The 13,013-nt window shown below is 44.9% G+C and overlaps 1 protein-coding gene across 1 annotated transcript in view; it reads right to left on the bottom strand.

Annotated features, from left to right (window-relative positions):
- Nucleotides 1–10,805, bottom strand: part of MORC3 (MORC family CW-type zinc finger 3) — a 56,690-nt gene extending 45,885 nt beyond the window's left edge. The window contains exon 1 of the mRNA XM_030806152.1: nucleotides 10,697–10,805. Within this exon, the coding sequence (XP_030662012.1) occupies nucleotides 10,697–10,735 (39 nt within the window). The 5' untranslated portion in view covers nucleotides 10,736–10,805. The remainder of the gene's footprint in view (nucleotides 1–10,696) is intronic.
- Nucleotides 10,806–13,013: the final 2,208 nt, after the last annotated feature.

The raw sequence follows: 13,013 nt of genomic DNA, 5'->3' as shown, positions 1-13,013 counted from the left end.
CTGTTCAAACTGGTATAGATGCAATTCAGACTTTCTCTGGCAGACATCATATAATACAGCATGCATCCATGAAATATGGAGTACAGGTAACTCAGACTTTCTAAAACACACATCACAAACAGTTCTTAATGAAACTAAATTTCCAGCTCTTCATCTTGCACAAGAAGTCTTTTCTCAAAAATGAGCCATCAGGAAAATCTTCCTGTCCCACTTCCTCCCCTGTACAAATATCATTCTACCACTGATAAAAGAATGATACACTCCTCCCCCACTCTACATCTTAACCATGGGACATGGCCTTGGGGTGTAAAACCTCTGGCTACTGTCGACGAAAAAGAGTCAAACTTTGTAAAATATTTGAAGACGTTTATTCTGAGCCAAATATGAGTGACCATGGCCCATGACACAGCCCTCAGGTGGTCCTAAGAACATATGCCTGAGGTGGTCGGGGTGCAGCCTGGTTTTATATATTTTAGGGTGGTATGAGATATCAATGAAATACATTTAAGATGTACATGGGTTTGGTTCAGAAAGGCGAGACAAGTCAAAGTGGGGACTTCCAGGCTATAGGTAAATTTAAACATTTTCTGGTTGAAGGTTGGTTGAGTTTGTCTAAGGACCTGGGATCAACAGACAGGAAATGTTTGAGTTAAGACAAGGATTGTGGAGACCAAAGTTTTACTATGCAGAGGAAGCTCTTAGCTAGCAAGCATAAGACAGAAGAGGCTGTAAAATGTTTTCTTATGAGACTGAAAAGGGTGCCTGACTCTTAATTGATTATCTCCTGGATCTGGAAAGAAAAAAACAAAGGGAATGGCCGGGTGCGGTGGCTCAGGACGGGTCTGGTGGCTCACACCAGTAATCCCAGCGCTTTGGGAGGCCAAGGCTGGTGGATCACCCAAGGTCAGCAGTTCGAGACCAGCCTGACCAACATGATGAAACCCCATCTTTACTGAAAATACAAAATTAGCTAGGCCTGGTGGCTCATGTCTGTAATCTCACCTACTTGGGAAGTTGAGGCAGGAGAATTGCTTGAACCCAGGAGGCGGAGGTTACAGTGAGCTGAGATCGGGTCATTGCACTCTAGTCTGGGCAACAAGAGCGAAACTCCATCTCAAAAACAAAACAAAACAAAAAAAAACAAAAAAAAAAAGGGAAAAGAGGATTCTCGACACAATGTACATTTTTTTCACAAGAGACAAACTTTGCAAGGCAATTTCAAGATATGACAAGGAAATCTATTTAGAATTATTTTTATTTCTTTCCTTGTTATGTGATGTTATGCCAGAGAGGTATAATAAAGCAGGTCTGACCCCAACTTCCTGTCATGGCCTGAACTAGTCTTTCAGATTAAATGTTAAGAGTGCCCTGGCTGAGAAGGAAGTCCATTCAGATGGTTGAAAGAGGCTTAGAATTTTATTTTTGGTTTATACTACCAAAACAAGGAGAAAATTATTAGTCAACTACTATAAACCCTTAGAACCTCCTGTACTTCTGACAGACCAACCATAAATTGGGCATTCACATGATTCCCCTTTTTATGTTTGATAATGTGCTATAATAATGCTCACAAAACCCAAAAAAACACTGATTCATTGTAAGCAAGCCTGTCCAACCCTCAGCCCGTGGGATGCACGTGGCCCAGGACAGCTTTGAATGCAGCCCAACACAAATTTGTAAACTTTCTTCTTTTTTTTTGAGATGGAGTCTCGCTCCGTTGCCCAGGCTGGAGTGCAATGGCACGATCTCGGCTCACTGCAACCTCTGTCTCCCGGGTTCAAGCGATTCTCCTGCCACAGTTTCCCAAGTAGCTGAGATTACAGGCAACTGCCACCACGCCCAGCTAATTTTTTCGTATTTTTGGTAGAGACGTGATTTCATCATGCTGGCCAGGCTGGTCTCGAACTGCCGACCTCAGGCAATCCGCCCACCTCCGCCTCCCAAAGTGCTGGGATTACAGGCATGAGCCACCCTGCCCGGCCTGTAGACTTTCTTAAAACGTTATGAAGTTTCTTTCGTGATTTTTTTTTTGTTGTTGTAGCTCATCAGCTATTGTTATCGTTTTTTTTTTTTTCTTTTTTTTTTTTTTTTTTTACTTCATCAGCTATCGTTAGTATATTTTATGTAGGTGTGGTCCAAGACAATTCTTCTTCCAATGTTGCCCAGGGAAGCTAAAAGATACAATGTAAAGGATATTACAGCCTGGGCCCAGTGGCTCACACCTGTAATCCCAGCACTTTGGGAGGCTGAGGTGAGTGGATCACCTGAGGTCAGGAGTACAAGACCAGCCTTGTTGACATGGTGAAACCCTGTCTCTATTAAAAATACAAAAAACTAGCCAGGCGCAGTGGCTCATGCCTGTAATCCCACCACTTTGGGAGGGTGAGTAGGTCACCTGAGGTTAGGAGTTCAAGACCAGACTGGCCAACATGGCGAAACCTCGTCTCTACTAAAAATACAAACAATAGCCAGGTGTGGTGGTGCATGCCTGTGTCCCAGCCACTGGGGAGGCTGAAGCAGGAGAATCACTTGAACCCAGTAGGTGGAGGCTGCAATGGGCTGAGATCGCGCCACTGCACTCCAGCCTGGGCGACAGAGGGAGCATAAACTCAGGTGTGGTTAAAAAAAAAAGGGGGGGTGCTTATTATTATAAATAACAAAAGATGTTCCACCCATGGTTATCAGGAAATACCAAAGATTTCAGGAGCTCCAGTGCCAAGAACCAGGACAAAGAACAAATATACATTTTTGATCATATCGAATGTATGTAAATGTGAAATAAAAAATATAGGACAGCTGGGCGTGGTGGCTCACGCTTATAATCCCAGGACTTTGGGAGGCCGAGGCAGGTGGATCACTTGACGTCAGGTGTTTGAGACCAGCCTGGCCAACATGGTGAAACCCCGTCTCTACTAAAAATACAAAAATTAGCTAGGCCTGGTGGCACACACCTGTAATCCCAGCTACTTGGGTGGCTGAGGCATGGCAATCACTTGAACCCAGGAGGCGGAGGCTGCAGTGAGCCAAGATCATGCCACTGCACTCCAGACTGGGCAACAGACCAAGACTCTGTCTCAGAAAAAAAAAAAAAAAAGGAGGCCACTGTTTTGGACTAATCTCCTGCTCTAGGCCTCCAAAAACAGACTAAAAATCAAAATGGAGTCACCCATGCTAAAATTTCAGTCACCAAACTGAAAGTAAGTTGTTATCTGACCTTCAGAGAAATCAAGGGAGGTAACAGCCAATTTACCAAACAGGCCAGTTTCAGTCATCAACTGGTATGATAAATAAGTTCCCTCCATTTTGTTGTTTTACAACAAAAAGTAACCTGATGTCAGTCAGTGATTTATCTATTGTTTTTAACTTTGAAATGACATGTCTGCTTTTTGTTCTTTGTTTCTGCTTTCTTTCAGCCTTTTTCTGTTTACAAAGCCAACCTCCTCTATTCAGTTCACTGGAACACTTATTGTATTTTATGGAAGAAATGTTGCCCAATTCTAGAATAGGAAATAAAGGCCAAGCACAGTGGTTCACTCCTGTAATCCCAGCACTTTGGGAGGCTGAGGCGGGCAGAACTCTTGAAGTTAGGAGATGAGCCTGGCCAACATGGCAAAACCCCATCTCTACCAAAAGCCAAAAAAATTAGCCAGGCATGGTGATGAGCGCCTGTAATCCCAGCTACTCAGGAGGCTGTGGCAGGAGAATTGCTTGAACACAGGAGGAAGAGGTTGCAGTGAGTGAGAGATCTCACCACTGCACTCCAGCCTGGGAGTCTCTGTCTCAAAAAAAAGAAAAGGAAATAAAGCCAATTAAAATCTTTAAATTTGAGGCCGGGTGCGCTGGCCACTTTGGGAGGCTGAGGTGGGCGGATCACCTGAGGTCAGGAGTTCAAGACCAGCCTGGGCAACATGGCAAACCCGTCTCTACTAAAAATACAAAAATTAGCCAGGCATGGTGGCAGGTGCCTGTAATCCCAGCTACTCGGGAGGCTGAGGCACAAGAATCGCTTAAACCTGGGAAGCAGAGGTTGCAGTCAGCTGAGATCGCGCCAATGCACTCCAGCCTAGGCAACAGAGCGAGACTCGGTCTAAAAAAAAATAAATAAATAAATAAAAAAAAAAAAACTTTAAATTTATAATGTTGTCTTCTGACATACAATAAAATATTCACCTTAAGTAAAGAAAGAAATCCTAACGCACACTACAACATGGATGAACCGTGAAGACATTAATGAAATAAGGCAGTCACAAGTCAAATATTGTATAATTCCACTGATAGGAGTATAGCAGTCTCCCTTTATCCTCAGAGAATGCATCTCAAGACCCTCAGTGGATTCCTAAAACTGCAGATGGTACCAAACCATAAATATGCTATGATTTTTTCCTATACAAACATATGATAAAGTTCAACTTATAAATAAGGCACAGTAAGAAATAAACATTATTTATTTATATAGAGATGGAGTCTTGCTCTGTTGTCCAGGCTGGAGTGCGGTGATGTGGCTCACCGCAACCTTCACCTTCAGGTTCAAGTGATTCTCCTGCCTCAGCCTCCGGAGTAGCTGGGACCACGGTTGTGTGCCACCATGCCCAGTTAATTTTTTTGGATTTTTGGTAAAGATGGGGTTTCACCACGTTGGCCAGGCTGGTCTCAAACTCCTGATCTCAAGTGATCTGCCCGCCTTAGCCTCCCAAAGTGCTGGGATTACAGGCATAAGCCACCAAGCCTGGCCAAATTAACAATAATTCATTCTTTTTTTTTTTTTGAGAATAAGTTTCGCTCTTGTTGACCAGGCTAGAGTGCAATGGCGCAATCTCAGCTCGCTGCAACCTCCACCTCCCGGGTTCAGGCGATTCTCCGGCCTCAGCCTCCCGAGTAGCTGGGATTACAGGCACCCGCCACCATGCCCAAATAATTTTTGTATTTTTAGTAGAGACTGCGTTTCACCAGGTTGGCCAGGCTGGTCTCGAACTCCTGACCTCAAGTGATCCCCCTGCATTGGCCTCCCAAAGTGCTGAGGCGTGCGCCACTGCGCCCAATTTAACAATAATTTAATAATAAAATAGAATGATACAACGACAGAGAATCTGACACCCCACAGCTACTAAGTGACTAATAGGTTGGCAGCATATATCCACAGTGTGGATACACTGGACAAAGGGATGATTCACATTCCAGGTGCTACTCATATGGGGGCAGTTTAGAATTTATGAACTATTTCTACAATTTTCCATTTAATACTTTCAGACCATGGTTGACCTTGGGTAATTAAAACTGAAGAAAGCAAAACTGCAGATAAGGGGGGACTACTGTAGTCAATTCCTAGACAGAAAGTAGAATGGTGTTTGTCAGGTGCTGGAGAAGTTACTATTTAGTGGGTACAGGGTTTTAGTTTCCCAACAAGAAGAGTTCTGGAGACTGGTTATTACACAACAGTGTGAATGTACTTAGCACTACTGAATCGAAACTTTCAAATGGTTAGCATAAATTGTTTGCTACATGTGTTTTATTACAATAATAAATAAATAATCAAACAGCAAGTTAGCAAACTGAACAATGTGATATGCCTTTCTCCCTTTCATGCCAATTTCCAAGAGCTAGCAGCCAGAATTATGCCATGGCAGGAGACCAGATGTAGAATTCCTCCTTGGGAAGCTGATTTCTCGAAGTTCTATTTGGTTCTTTAACAATTCCGCCTGGCCTTTCTGGATAGCATCTTGTTTTTGTTGCTCTCATTTTTTAAAATTACTTTTTAAAATTTTCAGTTTTTAAAAATATACTTATCTTATGGTCCAACAGTTCCCATTTTTTATGGTCTACAAATACCTAGAGCACCCCCAACAAAATGACTCCTTCCTATGTGATCACCCAACAGTGAAGCCCACCAAAGGACTAGCTCTATTCACGTATGAAAATCTTCCAGTCAGCTTTTAGTGTCTCACTTAAAAATGTGAGAAGGCTGCCAGGCGCGGTGGCTCACGCCTGTAATCCCAGCACTTTGGGAGGCCGAGGTGGGTGGATCACTTGAGGTCAGGAGTTCAAGATCAGCCAGGCCAACATGGTAAAACACCATCTCTATTAAAAATACAAAAAATTAGCCAGGCATGGTGGCGCATGCCTGTAATCCCAGCTACTTGGAAGGCTGAGGCAGGAGAACTGCTTGAACCTGGGAGGCGGAGATTGCAGTGAGCTGAGATCATGCCACTGCACTCCAGCCTGGGCAACAAGAGTGAAACTCCAGCTCAAAAAAAAAAAAAAAGTGAGAAGGCTGTTTCGAGACATTTGAAGGTGTTTAAAATTAGAAACCGAAAACAACACACAGTAAAAGAAACATGAAGAAAATAGAGATAATGCAGTGAGCAAAACAAAACTTCAAAAATACTACGGTTAGGCCGGGCATGGTGGCTCACGCCTGTAATCCCAGCACTTTGGGAGGCCGAGGCAGGCAGATCACAAGGTCAGGAGATCGAGACCTCCTGGCTAACACAGTGAAACCCTGTCTCTACTAAAAATACAAAAAATTAGCCGGGCGACGTGGCAGGTGCTTGTAGTCCCAGCTACTCGGGAGGCTTAGGCAGGAGAATGGCGTGAACCTGGGAGTCGGAGCTTGCAGTGAGCCGAGATCGCGCCACTGCACTCCAGCCTGGATGACAGAGCGAGAAGACTCCATCTCAAAAAAAAAAAAATAATAATAATACTACGGTTAATGTATCTAGCAATAAGAATGAACATTTTGTCCAGGGAGAATTCAGAAAGACATTTAAAAACTAAGACGTTGCTTGTAACAATTAAAACTATGGTGGCCGGGCTTGGTGGCTCATGCCTGTCATCCCAGCACTTTGGGAGGCCGGGGCAGGCAGATCACCTGAGGTCGGGAGTTCAAGACTAGTCTGACCAACATGGAGAAACCCCATCTCTACTAAAAATACAAAATCAGCCAGACGTGGTGGCGCATGCCTGCAATCCCAGCTACTCGGGAGGCTGAGGCAGGAGAATCGCCTGAACCGGGGAGGCAGTGGTTGCGGTGAGCCAAGATCGCGCCCTTGTTCTCCAGTCTGGGCAACAAGAGCGAAACTCCGTCTCTAAAAAAATAAATAAATAAATAAAAATAAAACACTATGGTAAGAGCAAGGTAGGAGATAAGTGGAGGAAATCTCCCAAGAGGAAAAACAATAAGACAGTAAATAAAAAAGAGAAAAATGGTGCAAAGAAAATTGTCAAAATAAATAAGAACATTTTCCAGATGTTAAGGACTTGAGCTTCCAGCCTAAGTGCCCAATAAAATGCAGAGGCTCTATTAAACAATAAAGCACGTCTTTAAAATTCGGAAAGAATTTCCAATCCAGAATGCAAATCCAGCCAAATTATAATTAAAGAAAGAGCAACGGTACCATGAATGTATTTTCAAGAAATGACAAAATTTTTTTCTTCCCGTAAACCCTTTTCTCAGGAAGCTACACTTGTTTCTGGAAGTGGTGTTATTGTTAGTGGTGGATATTCTCCACCACTAACAATAACAAAAACAGCAAACATTATTGTGCACCTACAGCACGCACAGCCCTTTTATTTATCTACCTGCTCATGTAATTTTTAAAACAACACTTTGAGGTGTGTAAGATTATTATTGCCATCATTCAGATTGGAAACTCTGGCACAAAGAGGTTAAATGACTTGGCCAAGGACATACATCTGGTTATGAGTCAGGATTTGAACCCGAGAGAGTAGGCTTCAGAATGTCAGTCACTAAGCTACATACCAGACAGAAGGATATGTGAGATGGAGACACATGAAAAGAGGAAGGAAATTTCCAGACAGATGTTAAAGGGAAGTCCCCAAACTACGACTGAGCCGATGACTCCCAACTGACTTCCAAATGACAAACACACTGGGTGTGTCTGAATCCATCTGGAAAAGAGCTCCCAGTTCTCTGGATGTCTGGACGATCAGTACAGAGAAAAAACAAGAAAACAAAATATAAATCAATTAACTTCAGGGAAAAGGTTTGTATAGGAAAGAAAATGCAATCATACTACACTGGTTAGCTCATTTGTAAGAGTAATAACAAACCATATAGTAATTCAACCAAAAAAAGTGAAAAAAGCATTGACATATGGGAGGTGGTGAAGAGTGTGCATCAGCTAAATCCACAGCAGGATTTCTGAAAAAAAAATCAACAATAAAAACCAAAGTATAGGCATTCCATTTCACTAGAATTACAGGGGTAAAAAGCAGAAAATTTAAAAACTTTTTGTCACTCTGCATTTCATCCTGGGATCTCCGACCTCCTAAATGAGTGTTTAAAATGGGTATACATTGGGCCGGGCACAGTGGCTCAGGCCTGTAATCGAAGTGCTTTAGGAGGCCAAGGCGGGAGGATCACCTGAGGTCGGGAATTTGAGACCAGCCTGGCCAACATGGTGAAATTCTATACATACTAAAAATACCAAAATTAGCCGGGTGTGGTGGCCCACGGGTGTAAACCCAGCTACTCGGGAGGCTAAGGCAGAAGTGCTTGAATCCAGGAGGTGGAAGCTGCAGTGAGCCGAGATCGTGCCACTGCACTCCAGCCTGGAGACTAAGTGAAACTACCTCAAAAAAAAAATAAAATAAAATAAAAAAGTGTATCTACTAAGGGTTCACCCTTTGTGCCTTAAAATGTTAGGACTTTTGACAAATGCATAAGCTCAGTAATTTTCATCTCTATTAACGCATGCATTTGAGAACTATAAGCAAATAATGTTTCTGGCTATATTCCAATAAAATTTTATGGAAACTGAAATTTGTATTTTGCACTAAACCTTCTTTTTTTCTCAACCATTTACAAATGTATAAATCACTCTTAGCCTTCAGGCCATACAAAAACAGGTGCTGGGCTGGATTTGGCCCATGAGCTGTATGTAGTTTGCCAACTCCTGACCTAAAGCAAAAGCAAAGAGGCTGCAGATGGGAGATTTCTGTCAGTAAGGTTCCCAACAGCCCATATTACCCACAAAACAAAGACCCAGCACATGGACAGCAGCTACACCCAGAGTGCCCGCTAACAATGCTGGTCTCTAAACACTGACCGTTAGCTCTGCTTCCTTTCTCCCCTCAATCTTGAAGAGCCAGAGTCTACAAGGGCCCGGGGGCCGGGAAGGGAGAAGAGAATCAAAGGACAGAAACAGGAAATCAACTCACTCCGTTTCTCCACTACAGGTTTCTGGGCCTGAACAAGACTCAACCTCGAGAGGGGAAGGAGAGAGAAGCGGGAAAAGGAGATAGGGGAAAGAAAGGGGGAAAAGGGAGGGAGAGAGAATAGAGATTTTAAACTAGGTAAAGCCAGACTTTACAATACCTTAAGCTAATGGGAAAGCGTTAGTCAACCCAGATTCACACAAGTGGGGAATAATTAATGTTTACAGTCAGTGGTTAAAAAAAAAAAAGAAAAAGAAAAGAAGAATAAAATTGTCCTCTATATTCAAACTACCAAAGCCTAGCTCACTCAATAAGCCAGTTACATAACCAAAGATGGACCTTTATCCAGAATACGTAAAGAACTCTTACAAATCAATAAAGATCCTCCCAAAAGAAAAATAGAAAATGGTCAAAGGATATGAATAGGCGATTCAAAAAAAACAAAACAAAAAACCACAAAGACTAATACATGCGAAGAGCTCAACAACACAAATAGTCAAGGAAATGCAAGTAAAAGCAAATATCATTTCACAAATATCAGACTAGAAAAAATTTAAAGTCCGTCAAAACCAGGTGTTAGAATCTGCCTAAACGAATGAAAGAAGTCCCAGAGCAACGCACAAATTATTCACTACGTGTTTGTACCCCAAGCAGTCACTACCCATTCGAATGTTAAAATTAGTGGCACTAGGGCAGTCATTCTTTGGCAAGAGTCAACAACGTCCAGAAAAGAGGAACATTTCAGCATAACATCAACTGCGCTCACAAGGAAGAAAAGTTTTTTAGGATAATCAGGTGGGGAAGCCACGCCCACATTTCCTGGACGTGAGATTTCAAGTTATCTTGTGTGACCGCTCCCTACGATTTAAGATACACGAAATGTTCACAGGGTTTCCAAGAACTCGGAAAGCCCCAAAACAGACGCAACGCGGGATAAAGAGAGCTCAAGCTCAGCGATCTAGGGTCTGGGCCCCAGGGCTTCCACTGCCAAGGAAGCTGCGGCCACTGACAGGCATCAGGCACACTCATTCCGACTGCACTCGCCCGCAGGCAGGCCCGGAGCCCCGTCACCACCCCCGGGACCTCGAAGCCGCCGGCGTATCTGAACGCGGAACCCGCTTCCTTCCCACCACTACACCCAGCAGACAGAAGAGGGTCAGGGGCCCCACAGCCGCGGGAGCAGACCCATCTCCCGCCGAGGCCTCGCCCGCGGACGACAGCTGCGGGGAGACTAGGAGGGAGCTGGGAGGAGGAGCCGCGACCCTGGCCCGCCCCGAAGCGAAACAGAAACACAATGCAGAGGCGACGGAACGCAGCCCGGCCCGCGCCGCCCCAGCCTGGCCCGCAGCCGAGCCGTTCCGCCGACGGCAGCGAGATGGCCGCCCCCTCCCCGGGCCCCGCCGCAGCCCCCGCCGCCGCGTCGGCCCCACAAGCCGCCACCGCCCACTGCCGGCCCCCCCTCGCTTGCCCGCCTGCCCGCCCTCCTGGGACACGGCCCGCTCCACCCCTCGCGGCTGCTCACCGCGCTGAGGCGTATCCCGCGGGGTGATTGCGCCGCCATCTTGAGCGAGCTACAAAGCCAGGACCGGCCTCCGCCGCAACCCGACTGGGAGGCGGCGGAACGACTGTGGAACCCTGTGGGCACTGCCCACTTCCGGGGAGGGGAGCGCGTCTGGCCCCTCCCGCCCACTTCCGCCTCCAGGCAATGTCGAATTGGGAGCTTGGGGAAGGTGAATTGCCTGGTTGGTTAAAGCAGGGTACACTGGGAGCTGAGCTTCGAGAGCGGGGCCCTGCAGGCCTAGGGCGCATGCGCGAGGCGCGGCGGGCCTGTACCCTTCTCGACACCCAGCTGGACCTCGAGACTCGGGGATCTAGAGTTTGAAGCCTGGCGCGAGATGCGGTATAACCGAGACAGGTGAACTCCAGTCACTTGACCTGGTCGGATGTGAATTGCGCAGAAAAAAGCCATTCCATATCCACCAGTGTCGACGTGAAACCTTAACGAAATAAAGACGGAAATTAATGTAGACTGGATTTGCCCTGAAAATTATCAATCTAACTCATGATTAAAAAAAAAAAAAGAGTTCTAGGGTCGGGCGCGGTGGCTCACGCCTGTAATCCCAGCACTTTGGGAGGCCGAGGCGGGTGGATCACCTGACGTCGGGAGTTCGAGACCAGCCTGACCAACATAGAGAAACCCCATCTCTACTAAAAATACAAAATTAGCCGGGAGTGGTGGTGCATGCCTGTATTCCCAGCTACTCGGGAGGCTGAAGCAGGAGAATGCTTGAACCCAGGAGGCGGAGGTTGCAATGAGCCGAGATTGCGCCATTGTACTCCAGCCTGGGCAACAAGAGTGAAACTCCGTCTATGGCCGGGCGCGGTGGCTCACGCCTGTAATCCCAGCACTTTGGGAGGCCGAGGCGGGTGGATCACAAGGTCAGGAGATCGAGATCATCCTGGCTAACACGGTGAAACCCCATCTCCACTAAAAATACAAAAAATTCTCCGGGCGTGGTGGCGAGCTACTCTGGAGGCTGAGGCAGGAGAATGGCGTGAGCCCGGGAGGCGGAGCTTGCAGTGAGCGGAGATTGCGCCACTGCACTCCAGCCTGGGCGACAGAGCGAGACTCCGTCTCAAAAAAAAAAAAAAAAAGATGGATTAAAGACTTAAATGCAACACCTAAAACCATAAAAACCCTAGAAGAAAATCTAGGCAATACCATTCAGGACATAGGCATAGGCAAAGAATTCATGACTAAAACACCAAAAGCAATGGCAACAAAAGTCAAAATTGACAAATGTAATTAAACTAAAGAGCTTCTGCACAGCAAAAGAAACTATCACCAGAGTGAACAGGCAACCTACAGAATGGGAGAAAAGTTTTGCAATCTATCCATCTGACAAAAAGCTAATATCCAGAATCTACAAAGAACTTAAACAAATTTACAAGAAAAAAAAAACCATCAAAAAGTGGGTGAAGGATATGAACAGAAACTTCTCAAAAGAAGACATTTATGCGGCCAACAAACATATGAAAAAAGCTCATCATCACCAGTTATTAGAGAAATGCAAATCAAAACCACAATGAGATACCATATCATGCCAGTTAGAATGGCAATCATTAAAAAGTCTGGAAACAAGAGATGCTAGAGAGGATGTGGAAAATAGGGAATGCTTTTACACTGTTGGTGAGAGTGTAAATTAGTTCAACCATTGTGGAAGACATTGTGGTGATTCCTGAAAGATCTAGAACCAGAAATACCATTTGACCCAGCAATCCCATTACTGGATATTATATACCCAAGGGATTATATATTATTCTACTATAAAGACACATGCATACATATGTTTATTGCAGTGCTGTTCGCAATAGTAAAGACTTGAAACCAACCCAAATGCCCATCAATGATAGACTGGATAAAGAAAATGTGGCACATATACATCATGGAATACTATGCAGCCATAAAAAAGGATGAGTTCATGTCCTTTGCAGGGACATGGACAAAGCTGGAAACCATCATTCTCAGCAAACTAACACAGGAACAGAAAACCAAACACCACATGTTCTCACTCATAAGTGGGAGTTGAATAATGAGAACACTTGGACACAGGGAGGGGGACATCACACACCAGGGCCTATCAGGGGGTGGGGGCTAGAGGAGGAATATAGCATTAGGAGAAATACCTAATGTAGATGACAGGTTGATGCGTGCAGCAAGCCACCATGGCACATGTATACCTATGTAACAAACCTGCATGTTCTGCACATGTATCCCAGAACGTAAAGTATATTAAAAAAAAAAAAAAACAGCAAGATGGCACCTATACCAATGAATG

This window comes from Nomascus leucogenys, chromosome 25, assembly GCF_006542625.1.
Source record: "Nomascus leucogenys isolate Asia chromosome 25, Asia_NLE_v1, whole genome shotgun sequence".
Classification (NCBI taxonomy): Eukaryota; Metazoa; Chordata; class Mammalia; order Primates; family Hylobatidae; genus Nomascus; species Nomascus leucogenys.
Note: the sequence above shows the minus strand (reverse complement) of the source record. Positions and strands in the feature narration are given on the sequence as shown.